The following is a 20,314-nucleotide window of genomic DNA, read 5'->3' as shown; positions in this document are numbered from 1 at the left end:
GAATTTGGGTGGGCGACTCCCCCGAAGAACGCTGCAGCTGGAAAACGCGCCGCCCAGGACCTGGGAGCGACAGGCTGGGAAGGGCGCACCTTGGGGTTGGGGTTTCTGGGGAGACTGCTGGGGCCTCGGCAGGCGGAGGGCGGGAATTTGCCTGGGGCGGGGCGCGGCGGGGCGGGGCCGGGGGTCGGGGCGGCCTGGCAGTGGCCGAGCTAGGGGGAGGGACATCTCATTAGCATAGCCTCCTCCCCTCCCGGCGCGGCCCTGCCCGGCAACCCGAGCGCAGGCCGGCCGCGCTCAGTCTGGGCGGCTGAATGGGCGCGGGGCTCCCGGCTCCGGCCCTTCCGCGTCCCGCCCTCGCTCCCGCTCCCGCCCCGCCCCGGCCTCCGCCGGCGGCCGCCATCCGCCGCCCAGGCTGTGAATGAAAGGCAGGCGCCGCCGGGGCTGGCTGCAGGCGACACGGCGACGCGGCCTCCCAGGAGGCGCTCGCCCCGCGGAGATGTACGGTAAGGAGGGCTCTGCCTCGGGGCTCGCAAACTTGCGGGGCGCGGACCATTGTCCCCCTGCGGGGCCCGGCGAGGCCAGGGGGCGCGGACTCGGTACCCAGCCGGGCTCTTTCTGTCGCCCTGTGCGCTCGCGGCTGCACTGAGAGGACAAAGATGCTTGAGGCCGGGGACCCTGGGGTCCTCGGAAGTCCTTCGGGCCGGTAGTGCGCGGGCGTGGGGCGGGTGGGCGGTGGTCCGTCAGGGGGCGGGGGGGCTGGAGTGACTTGAGCGGCTGCGTGGTGGGGAGAGCGGGTCTCCCCTGGAGCCGAGCAGGCAGGGAGCGTTGGTGGAGGTGGCCGTGTGACAGCATTTGCAGAATTAACAAAAGCGGGTTGCGCTGGGGAGTTTTATGCGGGAAGCCGGCCTGGGATTGCGGGGAGAGCTCGCTGCCTGCCTTGTGCCGGGCTCCGAGGATGAGGGGGGCGGCGCCGGTGCAGAGGGCTGGGGCGCGAGCCAGTCCTGGGAGCTTCTTGTCGCCGCCCCTGGAGGGACGTGGCCTCTGTCCACCCCTGCCGCCCGCGGGTCCCAGGTTCCCTAACTTCCAGATTAGCCCTCCTCAGCGATGAAGGGAGGAGACGCTGCTGAGGGTACAGTGCATCTTCTGGGAGTCGGCCACCTTCTGGCTGTCACCACCCCCCACCACCGACATCTCTTCCTGCCTTCCCCAACCATCCCCTCAACTGATGTGCAACAGTTAGCCAGACCCTCCTGATGCACAGTTCCGCTTTAAAAATTTGCCAGGCATTTCTCTGGTTTGGAGGCATTGTGGGTGATGAAAAGAGAGCAATTAAGGTCTCACATTGTATCTCTAATGAATGGAACACTGGAGACCCAGACCAGTCTAGGAATCGACGGCCTTATAGAGAGGCTCAGAGGCTATGAACTGAGGGGTGTGTGTGTGTGTGTGTGTGTGTGTGTAAGAGAGAGAGATGATCCCGATGGACTTAAGTCCATCAGGACGCAGGTCCGGGGTTCTGACAGCTATTTAGGATCAGCCAAAACACTGGAGCTGTGCTCGCCTCCTACCCCTACTGCCAGGTAGGGGCTCAGGTGGCACCTGGGGGGTGAGCGTTGGGAGAAGAGCAAGTTCCCGATTTCACCCGCCGCTGCTGAGGCCCTCTCAGCTGCCTCACTCTGCACGCAGACCATGAGTCACAAAGTTTGGTGGAGGCAGAGGAAGCTGAGCATAGTACAAAGGCTCCGCAGTCAGTGGGCCTCACTATTTAGAGAGAGAGAGAGAGAGAGAGATTGAGATTCAGCCCTACCATCAGTATCCTTTCCTGTCCTGTGGTCACACATCTGCATTTTTGAACCAGGTGGAGACATCAGCAGATCCCCCTCGGCGAGTATGATTTCTCTTGGATGCACCAAAGGTGGGGGTGGGGGCTGGTCTGAGAGCATGTTCTGCGGGCCAGTGGGGACTCTGCAGGAAGGTAGCAAGGTGAATAAGCCAGGAGGTAACAAGCTTTTATAAGCTAGGAGGCTGTGAGGTTCCCAGGAGAAAGCCCTATTTTCTTTCTTTCTGTTTCCCCCCCTGTTCTTTTCTGCAGAGTGTGCAGGCTGGCACTGCAGATCACTTGACAAGAGCACGTGACTGCAGGGCACCTGCAGTGGGGAAGGAGTTAGGACCGGGCCCATGAGAACTGGGGCAAGGGGGGGCTAGGAACCCTAGTCCTGCTGGACCACCTCTCTGCCTTTACTCTGAGACAGTTTCATAACTGATCTCAGCTATCTGGACATTGGGGGTCCCGGTCTGCCTCTGCTGTGTGAAGCAGATCCAGGAAGAACTGATGGGTACAGAGAGGTGAACTGGGAAGCCAACATATCTGGGTGTTATTTTTGGATACCCCACAGCTTTTTCATTTCTCTGTTATGGTTTTATTCCTCCAGATGCAAACAGAGATGGCACTTACTCCTGAATCATTCATAGAAAGATTATAAAGAAAGAATCTTCTGGGCAGTTGCCTGCAGCAAAGGGAAGTCACGCCAATGCTGGTTGGGAGATTGTTACTGAGTCTTGCTTAGTGCAAAGCCTTGTCTTAGGAAGTGTGAAAGGGAGGCTGCTCTCCAAAGGGAGGCCTCAGTGGCCTGGATTTCAGTGTTTTCTTGCGTTTCATGAAAAGAAAGGGTCCGTGAGATACTTGTAGTCATTCTCTCTCCAGCAGTCAAGAGAGTGATGAAAAAAAGAAGTGGCTAGAGAGGTTGGGAAGGCATAGAGACAGACTTTTTATATTTGGTTCTTGTTTTTCCCTATTTTCCAAGTGATTTGCCCAAGGTGACACAGTTAGGTGGAACAGGGGGAAATGAAAACAGGTTTCCTAGCTCAGTGCCCTTCTCCCCTCAAAGCCTCGGGTAAATGCTCATTGGGAAAATGCCATGAGGGATGTTATTGGCTGATGGGCAGTGAGGCCCCATGTATGGCCAAAAGGCACCTAAAATTTAGGTAAAAGTGTCCCTTGACCACCCACCTTGGTGACTTGATCCCACTCTGAATTTGTAAAACCTGACTGCTGTTGGCACCTCACAGTTCCTTGGAGATGTGGGACAGACCTCCCTCTGCTCCCCTCTCTCCTCCTCACCTTCCCTCAGCCCCTGACAACTCAGTCTTTCTGCCTTCCTCAGTCTCCTCTCTCCCCTTCCTTCTGTCTGTGGGAGAATGAGGGCCCCTTGTCTTGGCTAGAGGACACAGTGCTATTTGGGACAGAAAGAATCTTAGAACTGGGGTCAGCCCATCTCCGTCTAAGAGCCAGCTCATGGCTATGTGACTGCAGACAAGTGGGGTCATCTCTCGGGTTTACATCTCGGTACGAACTGGTGGGGTGCCCGTCTATACCTTCCGAGTCTGTGGTGAGCCTCGAAGCTGGGTGGTGGGTGTAACAGGACCTCAAGAGGTTCTGCGCTCACAAGACAGGTTGCTGGAGAGCCTGGGCCCTTCAGATCCTGTCGGGCCTTTTCCCTTCTCTCTTCCTCTTTGCCAGCTCCTGGGATGGCTGTTTGCATCACCTCCTGCCCCAGCCTAGCCACACAGATATCTTCCTTCACCAGCCGCTCAAGACTTACTTCCACTGCCTCCTTACCATACACTCATTCCTAAACCCCAGTCACTTTCTGGAAATGGCTCTCCAAAGTCTCCAAGACTTTCCCACAGTCTTATTTATACCTAGGAACAGAGGTTGATAAAGGAGCTGGAAAAATAAAAGCACTTGGTCCTGGGGTAGGAAGATTGAAAGCAAATTTTCTGGAAAGAATAGGGTTCCTCTTAATGTTTCTTTGTGTTAGAATTGTATAACTAAGTTTCCCTATTCCTCTCTCCTGGGATGGAGCCACAGGAGTCCTGCCAAGGAGTGTCCCACTTACCCACTGAGGTGAGACAGAGCTCTCTGAGAGACGATACCCTCCAGGATGAAGGGAGTGGGCCGTGGAGAGCGATTGGACAGGATTTCCCCAGAACCCCATACAGTCCCTAGAGCCCCATCCCTCTAGAACAAAAGCTGCTCACCTCCCGGTCCTGCCTCGTCCTCGGCATTTGCCTTTCTTCATGCTCTGTGGTTGAGAATGCACACTGTAGGGAAGTGAGCCTTGGTGGACAACTTTCTGGAAAGATGCCTGACACAGCACACTCATGTGCAACCCATGTGGATGGCGTGGAGAAGCCGCAGGGTGGGGCTGACTCCCTCGGAGGTGTAAGGCTCACTGTTGCAGAAAGCTCTATAGCTCCTGCTGCTCCCATCATGGGCAACTCCCACAGCGTGCACACACGCACACACACACGCACACGCATGCCCATGGGTTGCAACCTCGTCCCCCAAATCTCGAGGCTCCTGCAGCCCTGTGGTGCAGTGTCTGGCTTGGGACAGGAGCCCTGTGCCCTGCCTCCCCTTACCTTCCCCCACCCAACTCCTTTAGTCCTCTCAGGAGTAGGCGGCATCTCCCTGCAGCTCACAGTTCAGTGAATCCAAACGCAGTTTTCTTTTTGCACATGTATGAAAGTAGACCTTAATATTACCTTACAGAAAGTCTAGAAAAAAGAGAAGGGAAAAGACCGTCCACAATCCTATACACTAAAACCAATGTTTTAAAAAATACCATCAATGCTCTGGTTTCTCTTCAGATTGTATAAATCTTTCGCCTTTTAAAAAATAGCATCATATAAATGACCACTAGGATTTTGTACTCATCTTTTGCCCTTTTCCTTGCGATTTCTTGCCCCATCCTGGCTGGGTTACCCTTGGCATGAGGGTGAGGGAGCACGGCGGGGGGATGGGGGGGGCCCATAGCCTGGGTCTGAATCCCAACTCTGCCCTTCCAGTAACCTTGGACCTGAGCCTTTCTGAACCTGTTTCCTGGCTCTGCAAAGATGACAGCCCCCGCCCACCTCACTGCAGAGATTAATCAGGATGAGAATGCTGCCCCCACTTTCTCCTTCCCTTTCTTCAACTCTCTCCTGTGTCTTAATAAAAAAAAAAAAAAACAGGGGGAAACAAAAATATATGTCCCATAAGCTTGATACCAGTGCCTGTGAGCCTGTTCCTTACATCAGACACCACCACCACCAACAACAAAAAAAAAAAAAAGAAAGAAAGAAAGAAAGAAAATCCAATTTGAAAAGCATTTTTTTTTTCCTGGTAGTCATCCAATCCTTCTAGAAAATCTGGAAAACAAGTAAACTATAAACAAGTATAACTGCTTTTACTGTTTTGATATCTTTCCTTCATGCATTTGTTTGTGTGGTTGGAATTACTCATTTTACATAATTTTATATTGTATTTTTCTCTACTTTAACATTGGAATATATGCATTCCTCCCCCCGCCTCCTACCCAGGTTAATGGCTGCCATTTCTAATGGCTACGTAACAGTCCACCGAGTGGAAGTAGAATTTCCTTCTCCTACATTTAGGTTGTACATACAGTATTATAACCCTGGGAAGGGTACCAAAGCTTTCTCTGAATTTTAGACTATTTCCCTAGCAGCTCTCTAAATGGGTTGATCAAGGAATATGAACATTTACAATATTTGTTACATGTTGTCAAATTATTTTCAGTTTGTATCAGTTACAATACCACTAGCAGTTGTGAGAGTACCTAACCCCCAGTACCCTCAACACCATTAAATACTGAGATTTCCCCCCAACCTGTGCTAATTTGATAGAAAAGTTGTATCATTTTAACTTGTATTCTTTATTTCTAGTGGTCAAACACTTCGTACCGTTTTTAAACTATTTGCATTTTAGTGAATTGTCAAACAAGTGAGTGCCTTATTTTTGAAGATCTTAACTACTTCCCTGTCAATTGCTCCACGTGCTGTGTTTGAAGGGAAACGGATAGACATTGTCAACTATTTCTGGAGTGTCAGCTACATGTGATACTCCGAGAGGCATCCAAGGGGGATACAAAAACATCGAGAAGTCCCTTCCATCAAGAAGATGGAATTATTTGAATTATTCCAGTAGGTAACCAGGTTGTAAAACGTGCAAGACTGCAAATGATACACAGATAGATTCGGTAGAGTTGCACAGTGTTGCAGGACCCGGGGGTGACTCATTAGCTGTTCAGCCCGAAGCATCTCCAGGTGGGAGAGACCACTGCCAGGTGGAGCCATTTGGGAGGCTTTCGAGGGGGTCTGAAGGCTGGATGGGGGGGGGTACGGGTGTGCCAGGTGGTGGCACCAATGTGAGAGCATGCAAGGAAGTGGGGAAAGAGAAGACCCGTCCAGAGAGAATTAGGGGTGGGGGATCCCTGGGTTGGGGCAGAGGTTAGGTGAGGAATGACCTGATGGAGATTTTGTCAAGATAAACGCTTTTCACTTATCTCCAGGAGCATTAGGAGCCACTGAAGATTTTAAACTGCCAAAAGGCTGACTGGCAAAGTTGATTGTTTTGGGAAATGAAGCTGGGGGCACTGTGCAGAATGGGATGGGGTGGAGAATGAAGTGAAAAACGAAGAAAAGTAGAGACAGTTCTTGTAGCCACAGGCAGTAGCTGAAGGAGTGAGAAAGCCTTGGACCACTTACAATTGTGCATTTTCAGTGGGAAATGTTTGTGTCTTTAAAAAAAAAAAAAAGCAGTAGGGACGGGGTGGGGTTGGGCGGTGGGGAGGGGAATTGAAACATAAAAAAATTTCTCTTGCTACATAAATATGGGTTATATAAGCACATATAGAAAACAGTTTTTTGGGCTCCTGGGTGGCAGTGGGTTAAAGTCTCTGCCTTTGGCTTGGGTCATGATCCCGAGGTCGTGGGATCGAGCCCCACATCAGGCTTTCTGCTCATCAGGGAGCCTGCTTCCTCCTCTCTCTCTGCCTGCCGCTCTGCCTACTTGTGATCTCTGCCTGTCAAATAAATAAATAAAATCTTTAAAAAAAACAAAGCCAGTTTTTCTCTCAAAAAAATTTTTTTAAAGAAATAAGCATAGTTTAAAGTAATTGCTAAATTACTTAGTGCTGTAAAGTTATTATAATCTAACTTGTTCTAAAGATGATTTGGAGTCTATACTTTATACACACACATATACACATGTACACACACCTGGACTACAATAAATAAAGAGATCAAAGCAAGGAAAATCTAAGAATTATACAGAAAAAAATAAAGCCGGGAACAAAGTTATTTCAGGGGGGAAGAAAGTGCATACCAGCAGGCCCTGTTGCAAATTCAGTTTTGAATTTTCTACAGGAAATTCAGTTTTGAGCTTCCTGTAGGCCAAAAAAGAGGGGAAAAGTCATTTGCAAGACTCACAGCATCTGCAGTTTTTTTTTTTTTAATTCAGTTACCTAGGCCCCAAACAGTTTTTTGAGATGCTAAGGTCTGAGAGAAAATCCTCCGAGTTCCTCCAAAAAAAGGAGATATTTCATAAATATTGGTCTAAATTAGATTTTTCTTTTGCAAATGTAGTTCTCTTAATCTGCTCTATACCAGTCTGGAGGGTACCAGAGTCCTGTCCAAATGCAAGTTTGTGGGTTCTGATTCCTTACCTCGAAACTATCCCTGGCTCTGTTCTTGGCTTGTCCCACTTCACAAGTGTGATTTCTCGGGGCGCCTGGGTGGCTCAATGAGTTAAAGCCTCTGCCTTCGGCTTGGGTCATGATCCCGGGGTCCTGGGATTGAGTCCCACATCGGGCTCTCTGCTCAGCGGGGAGCCTGCTCCCTCTTCTCTCTCTGCCTGCCTTTCTGCCTACTTGTGATCTCTCTCTTTCAAATAAATAAATAAAATCTTGAAAAAAAAATGTGATTTCTCCTCCCACGATGAACGTGAACCTTCAGAGACGTTGCTGCTTCACATTCCTGCCTTTTCAGTTAGGGAGGCTGGCTGGACACTCTGGCTCATGTGCCTTAGTTTCCCTCCCCTCCAGTATTTCTCTTGTTTGTTCTCCACTAGACTGTCTGCTCCATGTAAACAGGGAACCCATTCCTCTCTCTCCCCCCACTGCCTCTTTAGGGCATCGGACACTGCCTGGTACAGAGTAAGGCACTGGAGAACTTGATTGAAGGAGTGAATCCCAAGTTAAGTGTCATCTTTTTTACTTACCTTTCTAACTCCTGACCCTCTCCGTATTTCAGCCTTACATGTGTTTCGAATCACAGTACAATTACTGTTATTGTTGTTTCCTTTCAGTGGGCATTTCCGTGTGCCAAGCTAGTTGTCTACGCACTTTTTATGTATTAACTGACTTAATCTTCCCCAAATTATATTAGGGATTATTATTTTCATTTTAGAAATGAGAACATGGAGGCATTGAGAGGTTTAGTAACCTGCCCACGGCTACACCGTTACATGATAGGGCTGAGAGAGAATCTAGGCGTTTCCTTTGCAGAGTTCGCTGTACCTCACAGACTCACACATGTCGATTTGGGCCATGCAGGGCAGTGCAGAAGCCAGGGATGGACCCCTGGGAGGGAATGAGCCTTCCCTTTGGGCCCAAGCCAGTCAGCACGGAAACTGAGAGGCCTCACTCCTGAGTCAGAGCCTGTGCCTCTGTGCACCCTTCTTACCTCCTTCATCATTGTTTTGTTTTATGGGAGAGAAAGGCCCCTGGGAAAGCCCTAGGTGTGGATAAGTAAGCAGGAAAGGAGCCAGGAGAGCAGGTTGGTGAGGCCGAAAGATAGGATACAGGAGCCCATGATGGCATGAGAACCAAGAAGGCACAGGCGTGCATCTTGAGAGAGGGACACGTAGGGGAGCAGAGGGAGGCTGTCATGACTACCACTGAGTCACACACATGCGTAGATGGCAGCGGTCTTTTTTTTTTTTTTTAATATTTTTAATTTATTTGACAGAGATCACAAGTAGGCAGAGAGGCAGAGAGAGATGGGGAAGCAGGCACCCCGCTGAGCAGAGAGCCCGATTCGGGGCTCAATCCCAGGACCCTGGGATCATGACCTGAACCGAAGGCAGAGACTTTAACCTACTCAGCCACCCAGGCGCCCCGATGGCAGGGTTCTTAAAGACGTGCTCCACGGTCAGTGCTTGGTCTGCAGGAGAACAGAGACTGGAGACCTTCTTTAGCAGGAGGACCTCCTGTTTCTCTGATAGTTTGCCTGTGAATTAAAACTCTTTCCCTGTGTCTTCTGGTCTGGCCAGTCTGGATGCAGCAGTCGCTGACTCTGAGGGGTGGGTCAGGACTGAGCAGTGTGTGGGAGAGAGAGACCGTGGTGCCAGTCCCAGATGGCCACTTCCCAGCTGTAGGACCCTGGACAGGTAGTTCCCCTCCCTCTGAGCCCATTTCGTCCCCTGTAAAATGGGAATAATCGGGCAGCCTGATGTAGGGAGGGTATACTGAGGGAGTCAAATGCACTACTGAGGGAGTCAAATGGGCTAATGTCTAGGTGAGTGTGTTTCCATTGCAGAACACTATGCCTATCAAAGGTGATATTATCCCCAGCCAAGCAATTCTAATGGATGTTTCTGGAGCATGCTCACCACCTCTCCAGAAATACTAACAAGCCCCGTGTACAAGGGTGGAAATGTTATGTTTAGACCGTGTTTGTTAGATGCCTTAGAAGGTTCTGGTAAAACCAATGTAAAACCAGAGAGCTGCTTCCGTATTGTGAGCTAGATACCCACCTCGGTGAAATCTCCCTGTCCGATTGGGCCCCTGAGATGGGATAGCCGTAACACTGATGATGTCGAGGGCTTTCCTGTATCCTAGAGGATCGGCCAAAGGTTGGTGGTCAGTGACCATGTCCCTTTCATCCCTGCACCAGAAAGATAAGAAAAATCTCAGAGACCACAAAGAGGATGGACGTGGCCCCTTTAGCCAAGCTTTATATTATAAGTTTTTGTGCATTACTGACATTTACCAATGTTTACTCTGTGTCATTCTACTTATTGTAGCAACTCAGAAAGGTCCTCAGGTGGTGGATGCCATTCTTTCTGTGGCTGAGCTGAGGGCACCGAGATTTGGAAGTCCAACGATTTGCTCAAGGTCATGCGGCTGGTGAAGTCATTTCTCTTCCCTGTCTCCTAAGCACGTGCTCACAGAGCTTCGTGCGAGATCAAACACTGCCTTTTTACCTCGTGGCAATTAGTGTGCCTTATGCCTTATGCCAAACAGCAAATTTCACTGTGAGGGAAGATTTCCAAGCCGACTATTTGAGTAGATTTGGCACAGTTTCTTTGTAGCTTTACATCTAGGACTTTTAAGCTCAGCGCCCTAGTGCACATCCTGTGGTCTGAATATAAATCGGAGAATTAGGACTTCTGGGTTCAAATACTGACTTTGTCGTCATCCTACAGAAAGACCCAGATAAATTCAAGCACCTGGGAAGCAAGAGTCTTAGCTCCGGAGCTTGGCAGAGTGCCACGCTTTATCTCATGCTTATTGAGAAAGACTCTGCTCTGTGTCCCAACTTTCTTTTTAGGTGGATAATACTTTAAATAACATTTGTACATTGTATGAAGAAGAATCCCCAAATTACAAGAACATTTATAAACACCTTGGCAGAGATCCCTTAGAAAGGAATTCTTGTAATAGGACGTCTTCTCACTACTTGTACAGGAGGGATGCTTCTAGAACAGAAGCATCCAAGACGATGCTGAAAGAAATCAAGAGCTCAGCAGCCTCCTGCCACGTCTTCGTGTCCCCGCTGTATCTTATGCTCTGCTGTTATTTTTGTCATTTATTTGTCACACCGAATGTCATTTCTTTCTTTCCACACTAGATCTGTCACACTTTTGAAGACACAGCCTGTATCTTAATTATTTTTCCTAGCTTGCAGCAGAGATCTTTGGTATGTAGTAAGGGGCACCTGGGTGGCTCAGTGGGTTAAAGCCTCTGCCTTTGGCTCAGGTCATGATCTCAGGGTCCTGGGATCGAGCCCCGCATCAGGCTCTCTGCTCAGCGGGGAGCCTGCTTTCCCCTCTCTCTCTGCCTGCCTCTCTGCCTACTTGTGATCTCTCTCTCTCTGTCAAATAAATAAAATCTTAAAAAAAAAAAAAATCCTGTAGCAATAGCAATAGTATTTCGCCATTTTACCTTGTCTTCCCGCATTGGTCAAAAGGCTATATGGTGTAAAGAATATGCCAGAATATAGCCATTTGACTTTTCCTCTAGACTTCGATGGTGTTAGTCACAAGAAACAGCCCCTTGACCTGCCCGCAGAATCGTGAAGGGCAATTAGAGAGACATTCTCACACACTTCCTCCTTGGTTTGTGAAGTTCAGAATAAATGTCACAATCTTTTTCTTCAAAAAGGGAGGTCACTTAGTAGTATAATTATGGGTAAATCTTTCCTTTGCTTTCTATTCATATCTTTTGTGCATTATCCTTTTGTAAAACAAGAAAGATAAAAGGCTTTTTGAGGCAAACGTAATGAAATGCCTGTTTTCTTGTTGCTTGGAAGCACCTGACCAGAATGTTCCTGGATAAAGCACTACACAGCTTTCTGCACCCTCAGTCTCAGAGCTGGATTTCGGAGGCTCTGAGTGGAAGAGCAGGTGTGCGAATCTTGGCTGGGGGTCATATACAGACAGAATAGAAGAGGGAACAAACACCAGGGGCTTCCCATATTGTTTCTATCAAACTCCTGAAAGTGCTTGATCTTACAAGCTGCCTGGACCAGCAGCTGGTAAATACAGGACACACGTCAGTCTTGAGAAGTTTTGCCCCAAAGCCATTCCACAGCACCGCTAGGAATGTCCTCTTCTCCCCAGACAACACTGTCAGAGAAGAACAAGGCTGAGTGTTCTGAGGAGTGGGCGGTGCTGGACGTCGTACAAGGCTTTCCTTCTGCTTGATCAAGGACATTCATTTCTGAGCTGGGAGGGACAGTTGGCCATCAGGGCTGATTCTAACTCCGTGAATTTGAGCAAAATTCTTAAACTCCTTCAGATTTGGTTTCACTGTCTGCCAATTGGGAGAGCTAGACTGGATGGTCTTGAGGGGTTCCCGGGTTCTTGGGTCTGTGAACGGTTTGGAGCATCTGTCTGTCCCATTGTGGGGGAAGCAGGGGCTGAGGGTGCACTGACAATAGGATTTTTCAAAAGATCCATAGGGCGATGTAAACACCGTGATCTCAGGTCCTTTATGGAACCTGGCTATGCGTCCATTTCCTCATTGATCAGATGAGGGTAACGATCCCTTTGTTAATACAAAGAGTGTCCGTGCTGGGGTCCTTTTGAATGGGGTGGTGCCAGCTGACAAGTATGGTGGGGCAAGCTTGGATAAGAGCTGTGTACATTCCAAGTGCTGGGCACTACTATTCTTGCTCTCTGTATATGCAAATTTCACAAAAATCCTGGGTGGGAGGTGTTCCTTTCCCCTGACCTGTTTTCAGATAATGATGAGAACATTCAGAGAAGGGGACATCGGGCTGACTCAGTCGGTGGAGCATGTGACTCTTGATCAGGGTTCTAAATTCAAGCCCATGTTGGGTATAGAGGTTACTTAAAAATAAAATCTTAAAAAAAAAAAAAAAAAAAAAAAAGTCCAGGAAAGTTCAATGACTTGTTGGAGGTCAACCAGCTCATTAAGTGGCATAGCCAAGAAAAGAACCAGGTCTGTTTCATTCCAATGTTATTTTCATCTGTTATGCCTGGATTCTTACTGAAAACACCGTCATTAATTGGACTACATCAAAATTTAAAACTTTTGTGCACCAAAGGGCCCTATGAACAGAGTATAAATGCAGCCCATGAAATGGGAGAAAATACTTGCAAATCAGATATCTGATAAGAAATTTCTCTCCAGGGATGCCTGGGTGGCTAGTGGGTTAAAGCCTCTGCCTTCGACTCAGGTCATGATCCCAGGGTCCTGGGATCCAGCCCTGCATCAGGCTCTCTGCTCAGCAGGGAGCCTGCTTCCCTTCCTCTCTCTGGCTGCCTCCCTGCCTACCTGTGATCTCTGTCTGTCAAATAAATGAATAAAATCTTAAAAAAGAAAAGAAAAGAAATTTCTCTCCAGAATATATGAAGAGAGCTGGAGCATCTGGGTATCTCAGTCAGTTAAATGTCCAACTCTTGATTTTGGCTCAGGTCTGATCTCAGGGTCGTGAGATTGAGCCTCCCATCAGGCTCCACACTGCGTGTGAAACTTGCTTAAGATTTTCTTTCCTTCTCCCTCTGCCTCTCCCTCCCCACCCAAATGCACTCTCTCTCTCAAAAAAAAAAAAAAAAAAAAGTGCCTACAATTCAATAACAACAAACCTGTTTAAAAATGGGCAAAGGGGGCGCCTGGGTGGCTCAGTGGGTTAAAGCCTCTGCCTTCCGCTCAGGTCATGATCTCAGGGTCTTGGGATCAAGCCCCACATCAGGCTTTCTGCTCAGCAGGGAGGCTGCTTCCTTTCCTCTCTCTCTGCCTGCCTCTCTGCCTACTTGTGATCTCTGTCTGTCCAATAAATAAATAAAATCTTAAAAAAAAAATGGGCAAAGGACCTGAATAGACATTTCTTCAAAGATATATAAATGGCAACAAGCCCCTGAAAAGATGCTCAGGGTCAGGAGTTATTAGGAAGATGCAAGTCAAAATCACAATGATGTGTCATCTCAGAGTCATAGGGATGGCTGTTATCAAAAAACCAGAAGTGTCAGCGAGGATGTGGAGAAATTGGAAGCCTTGTGCACTGCTGGTGGGAATGCAAAATGGTGCAGCCATTATGGAAAACAGTAAGGCGGTTCCTCAAAAAACTAAAAATAGAATTACCATATGATCCAGTAATTCCACTTCTGGATATATACCAAAAGAAGTGAAAAACAGGGCCTCAAAAAGGTATTTGCACACCCACGGTCATAGCAGCATTATTCAAAATAGCGCAAAGTGGAAGCAACCCAAGTGCTTATCCACAGATAAATGGATAAGCAAAATGTGACCTATGTGTACAGTGGGATATCACTCCGCCTCAGACATCGCTGATGACCTAGCATTAGTCACTTGATTGCTCAGGGGTGGGTAGGAAAGGAGACCAGAAATTATGGTGTCTTCATATTCTTTGGGTCTCCGAAAAATTCCTCTAACTTGAATGAAGAATATCATGAAAGTACTTTTTTTTTTTTTTTTAAAGAAGGAAGATGTACATAAATAATTTGAGGGCGTGTCTGTTACTGCCATGCAGGGGGGCGTGGCCAGAAGGATGGCGAGATTTGGCGGGGGAGGGCGTGGGAGGGTAATCAGGGGTGGTCTGCTTGGCAGGCAAGTGCGTATTCACCTGGGCGGGGCGTATCCCAAGGAGCTGGCCACTGTCCTTGTGAGCAGTGAAAGGAAAGCTCCAGGAGAGGTCCGGAGGCGGACAAGACCTATTCCATAGAAGAGAAGAAATCGTGAATTCAGACGTTGGCCCCCACTGAACCAGAGGGGCTAGCGCGCTAAATTGCAGGTTGAATTTTTCATCAAGCCGCCTGTCACTCAGGCAGCTCGAAATGGCCCGCTCTGAGGTGAGCAGCAAAAATCATTTTTTTTTTTTTTTTTTTTTTTTTTTTAACAAAAAAGCTCATGCTCCACTAGGAAGCCAGCCTATAATCAGTGCGTGTGTCCCAGCCTTGAAAGGAATCTACTGGAATACTAGCCGTGGTTATTTCTGCGGGACAGGATCATGGATCGTTTTTTGAGTTTTCTTTAAAAACTATTTTGCATTTTTCACATTTCGTGTAGTGAGCGTGTGTTTCCTGATGGCAGAATGTAAACATAATTAAAAGCATTTTTCATCGTCAAAACCCTGCGGAGAGTTTTCTAGAACCTTCTCAACATGTTGTAGAAACAATTATGCAAGAATGCATGCAAAAACAAGAAACTAGAAATCAGAATGTGGTTGGGTGAGGGGCTTGCCTAGAAAGGGGGGTTCTTTAGAGGGCTCTGAAATGTTTAATCTCTTGTTTGAGTGGTGGCCACACAAATATATAAACAGTTGTCCAAACTCAAGGCAGTGGACTCTTAAGATCTGGGCATCTATTGCATGTTAATTATATTGCAATAAGACCTAGGAAACCCAGGAGAAGAAGAAAACACGCACGCAAACAATAGCGGGTCTGTTCTGCATTGCTGGCAAGTCGGTGGGCCGGGAGACAGCCAAGGACCTGTGCCAGCCGGCTCCAGGGATCTTACCCACAGCCCCAGATGGTCCCCGGCACCCCAGGAAAAGCGGCCATTGAGAGCGGCTGGTCAGGGGGCTCAGGCTGCTAGACAACTTCCGTGCTGAGCAGAGAGTGGAGGAAGCCGCCCCAGGAAGTCCAGCTTTTTGCTGGCAGCCGGGGAGCTGATGGTGCCGGCAGGGCCGTGGGCAGAGGGCCCACAGAGCGGGGCCATCTGGTGGAAGGCCTTCTGAGCACTGCCACTGGCATTCCCTGGGACTCTGAATGACAAAATAAAGCCTGGCTTGACCAGGTCTATAGCAGTGTCTTGGCACCAGCATCGGCCTGGCTGATGGCCGAGCGGGGTCCCGCGTGGGTCCAGGATTGATTTTTCCATTTCCTCCCTGGGGCTGCTGTGACCTCACAGCCTACAGTCCTGTCTTTTGCTGAAGAATTCGGAGACTTTAATGGCCTTATTATTCACCTGTTCTTAATATTTTTTTTTTAATTTTTTATTTGACAGAGAGAGACAATGAGAGAAGGAACACAAGCAAAAGGAGTGGGAGAGGGAGAAGCAGGGAGCCTGATTTGGGACTCAATCAGGGGATCCTGGGATCATGACCTGAGCCAAAGGCAGATGCTTAACGACTGAGCCACCCAAATGCCCCTCACCTGTTCTTAATAATTTATAATAATGTGCTGGTTTGTGACATCTCTGCACAAAGGCCTGTGCCTCCCCAGCTAATTTTTTTTTTTCCTAATGACAATGGAAAGGAATGAATCTCAGCATCACCTTGGCAGGCCAGGATCAAGTGTGAACAGCCTGTGGGGTTCGATTCCAACTACCTCACCTAACAGTTGTGTGACTTTGGATAAGTTACTTCACTGCTCTAAGCCTCCGTTTTCCTCATCTGTAAAATGGGGAAGGTAGACCTTGCCTCAATATTGTTGGATTACATAAAATAATGCATTCAAACCTCTTAATAGTTCCTGACACAGAATGAGAGCTGAATGTCAGCCGAGGTTAGTATTAACAGGTGAGGTCATAATAGATATTTTACTACCAGCATCCTTTGTAATGATAACAGAGCAGTAACAGGGCCCGAGGATATGGTTCCAAGGAGGCTTTCCGCACTCATTGAGAGCTTTCCAAGGAGCTGTTCCTTTCCAGCTGGGTTTCTGCTTTCAGAGACGCACTCGACTGAGCTGCCTTAGTCCACCTGTCTTTTGCTTCTTGCAGAGGGTGGAACTTGCTGGAGGGACTTTCTTCCTCGTGCGGGCTTGGCCAGAGCACCCATGCGCGCTGGAGCTGCTTCATTAAAAATGGGTCTTGGCTGTGCTTGGCCCGCTGCTTACTTGGCATTTTTTGCATGACTCAACCTAGTACTTGTTTTGCATTTTTGCAGAATTCTGGTACTTGCTCTTGATTCTGTTTTGCATTTCAAAAGTGTTGCTTCTGAAATTTCCCTCTGGCACCGAGACCACCCTGGTCCTGGCTTTATTTTTCAGCAGCTCTGGGCACGATGCCGATTTTGTGCTCCGGCACTGGCGGCGCGGGCTGTGACAGACTCTCTGATTATATATTTGGACTCTGAAGTGATTGATCTTGGATTCATAGCCTGTTAGAGTCTGCATCTTAAATCTGCTAGTTCCTCTACATATTTAGAGCACTCACACTTGCTCTCAATCAGTTTGGCTCCCTAACAATGAAGCTTCCTCTGGTTTCTATATTTGATACTGTGTGTTCATTTGGAAAGCTGGAGGTGAGTAACCCTGCTTTTTATAGGCTGCTTGGTGACCGCAGTAGGAAGCCGGACGTATTAAGGGAATGGGGAAGGCATATATGTGTTGTAAATCCTAAATCCTAATTTCTAGTTCTTAGCTCCCAACTTAAACCAAATTACCAGTGAAATTTCTAATACTGCACTGTTTTCATGTGAGAGAGTCTACTGATTGTTCCGCAAGATTTTTGAAGGCAGGACTTATCTACTGGAAGGCTTCTTAGCCTCCATAGTTCAAATGTCCTTGAAAAAAAAAAAAAAAAAGAATGAGGGGCGCCTGGGTGGCTCAGTGGGTTAAAGCCTCTGCCTTCCACTCAGGTCATGATCCCAGGGTCCTGGGATCGAGCCCTGCATCGGGCTCTCTGCTCGGCCGGGAACTGCTTCCCTTCCTCTCTCTCTGCCTGCCTCTCTGCCTACTTGTGATCTCTGTCTATCAAACAAACAAACAAATAAATAAATAAAAGAATGAAATGCCTCAGTGTGCTGTATTCAGATGAATGAATTTCCACAATGAGCTCAGAACATCTTACAGACAACTATACACATAAGGATTAACTTTCCCCCTTTGAGCTCGTGGATGAGGATTCCCTGGGCTTCAAAGGCCCACAAAATACTATCTTCCACAAGTGGAATCAGGACACTACTTATACTGATTAACAATGCTTTTTAAGTAGTACTAAGGGAATCCTAAAAGAGCAACAATGCTTTGTTAACAGAAATTCTATCATCCAAGCTACAAAATATGTCTAGGGTCCTGAGGCCACCCTCGAAGCACCAAGTTGGAGGACCACCTCAGAAGTTGGCCCCCCCAGCCCAGGGGCCTGCGCCGCTGATCCTGGAGGCGACCCTTGGGTCCTCAAGTACGCACGCCTGGCAGCGGGGGTGCTGAGCTGCCGAAGCAACGTGTCCCCCGTGATGGCTGCATAGACAGACCAAGTATTACCTTTGCTGTTGTTGAGTAAAATGACTCATGTCATATTCTAGACCCTTCTAAACCTCTCCCGCTCGCTCCATGGCGGCTGTCCCCTTACCTCTTCTATCTGAGACTGCACTGTCCCCTCTCTCCCTGTCGTCTCAGCATTTGAGTTTTTCCTGTCTTGACCATTTGCACTTCTTGAAACTCCCTTTGCCCCCAAACTGCCATGACAGGTGGCCCCTGGATGCTCACCTCCATCTGAGGGCAAGCGTCCTCGCTGGTGGCTGTGCCGACACTGTGAGGTTCCGCCCTCACTGTCTCCAAGTGTCCTCCTGGAAAGCCTCTCTCCTCCCCTTCAGCTGTCAACTCCCCCTCGGTGACCCTCATGGGAAAAGAGAGGGAGAGAGGCCGAGGGGAGCCCACACTTTGCCCACCTCACCTATGGTCCTCCAGCCTGATCCCAAAAATCATCCCTCACCCCCCGGGGGCAGGTGAGCCACCAGCAAGCAGAAGCCCGCCCTTCCTCCTGACTTCCCTTTTTACCTACTCACCACTCCACTGTGGTGACATACTGAATTTGCTTTGACTCCCGGTCACACCCTCACCCGGTGTGACTCCCTTCCGTCCGTTCGTCACATCTCCAAGTGGGCACTGCTAGTTCACCCGTTGTCTTGGTCCTCTGCCTGGGGAGTCCCATTCCCAGCGGCCTACAGGAGGGGCAGACCCTGTTCCTTCCATGCACCATCCATTGGAAGTAGATTCCTTACACATTCTTTGGCACAATAAAATGTGGTCGAGGGGCACCGGGCTGACTCAGCCAGTGATCCTGGGGTTGTGAGTTCAAGCCCCATATTGCGCATAGAGATTACCTTTAAAAAAGAGAGAGAGAGAAGAAAAAGTAAAGGGGATTGAGACTGTCATTTACTAATGACGACAGTTCTCCTCTTGTGTTCTATTTCTTTTCATCTTTACCCCATCTTATGTACTCGTTTAATGTACTCCATGGGTTTGGGCTGCTCGCATGGGGGTGTGCAAGTGTGAATAAATGAAATGACTCCTGGCTCTTTCACAGCAACTGGGTGTCAAAATTCCAGCAAGAACCAAGCTGAGCAAGTGCAGAAAACAGCCCGTGTGTGTGTGTGTGTGTGTGTGTGTGTGTTTAAACTCTCAGATTCCAAATATTTGAACAGAAAATACTTCCTGTCACATTTGAAGAGAAAATGGAAGAAACATGAAAATTATGGATGTTTATGTATTACCCATACATTACACATTGTTTTGTATTTTTTAAAGATGTTATTGATTTATTTAATTGACAGAGAGAAAGAGACAGTGAGAGAGGGAACACAAGCAGGGCAAGTGGGAGAGGGAGAAGCAGACTTTCTGCTGAGCAGGGAGCCGGATGCAGGGCTTGATCCCAGGACCCTGGGGCCATGACCTGAGCCGAAGGCAGATGCCCAATGACTGGGCCACCCAGGCGCCCCTGTTTTGTATTATATAACACAGAACCATTTGGGGGGGGGAGGAAATTGAAATAATATTTTAATATTTAATAGTTAATATTATTATTTAATAATAATTTAGACTAAAGGTCTAAGCCAGAGCTGTCCAGGAGAACTGGCTATGGTTATACACATGTTTTGTATCCGCCTTGTTTGGTACGGAAACCACTAGCCACGTGTGGCTGTTGACAACAGAAAATGTGGCCACGGTGACTGAGGGACTGAGCTCTACATTTTATTTAATTTAAACAACCACACGTGGCTAGTGGCTTCCGTGGTGGGGACTCTGTCCCCTCCTCCCCAGGCCCCAAGCGGCACCCCTACTCCCCCATGCTGGAGGTAACCGCCGCTAACCCTGCATTGTGGGGGACCCTCACCAGACTTTCTGGGTGCATTTACGCCTGTTTCACACACGTTTGCACACATGCCGCGTTTGCTTGGCCTGCATGTGTTTCACACCCATGGAATCATGGCATACGTGTTGTGCACACGTACAAAAGGAGGCTTCCATTTGAATTGGCAGTCTGTTGGGAGAGTTCCTGGGAGCAGTGCTCAGAGCCCCGCTTTATTCACCCCAGGGGCTGCGTAGTGTCCTTTGCCTGGAGGTTCACTGGGTTGTTTAGGTGATTCCCTCTTGATGACCATTTAGGCTGTTTCCAAACGAAGCCACCAACCCGTTCCTACCTGCTTCCCTGTGCATCTGGGCAGGTGCAGACACTCAGAATGGCATTCTGAGCCAAGAGGAGGAAAAGTACCCATGTTCCACCCATGTTTCTTCGAGGCCGCGTTCTCCCGGACCATGCATGAGGGACCGGGGCCGACAGTGACCAGGAGCCATTCTTCTTCTTATTACTATTATCATTATTACTTTGTAGGAAGCTGGCACCCTGTAATACAGTGATCTTTGTTTTCACTGTCCATGCTCAGACGCTGAAACCTAGATTCCATCAAACAGGCTGCAACGCGCTCAGAAAATACTGAGACTTAAATAACAATCTGAAGATGACACAGACAGCATTCGGCAAGATAAGCAAGCCGAGTGCATCACAGAACTGGAGAAAACCCCGGAATGTTCCGT

At 48.5% G+C, this 20,314-nt stretch overlaps 1 protein-coding gene across 3 annotated transcripts in view; it reads left to right on the top strand.

Moving 5' to 3' along the window:
- Positions 1-257: 257 nt before the first annotated feature.
- The window catches only part of EFR3B (EFR3 homolog B), an 86,618-nt gene continuing 66,561 nt past the window's right edge, over positions 258-20,314 (top strand). For all 3 annotated transcript variants that reach the window (XM_032353136.1, XM_032353135.1, XM_032353134.1), the window contains exon 1: positions 258-503. In XM_032353136.1, the coding sequence (XP_032209027.1) occupies positions 419-503 (85 nt within the window). In that variant the 5' untranslated portion in view covers positions 258-418. The remainder of the gene's footprint in view (positions 504-20,314) is intronic.

Source organism: Mustela erminea, chromosome 7, assembly GCF_009829155.1.
Source record: "Mustela erminea isolate mMusErm1 chromosome 7, mMusErm1.Pri, whole genome shotgun sequence".
NCBI classification, from domain to species: domain Eukaryota; kingdom Metazoa; phylum Chordata; class Mammalia; order Carnivora; family Mustelidae; genus Mustela; species Mustela erminea.
The sequence above is the reverse complement of the archived record's forward strand: the minus strand, read 5'-3'. Positions and strand labels throughout refer to the sequence as shown.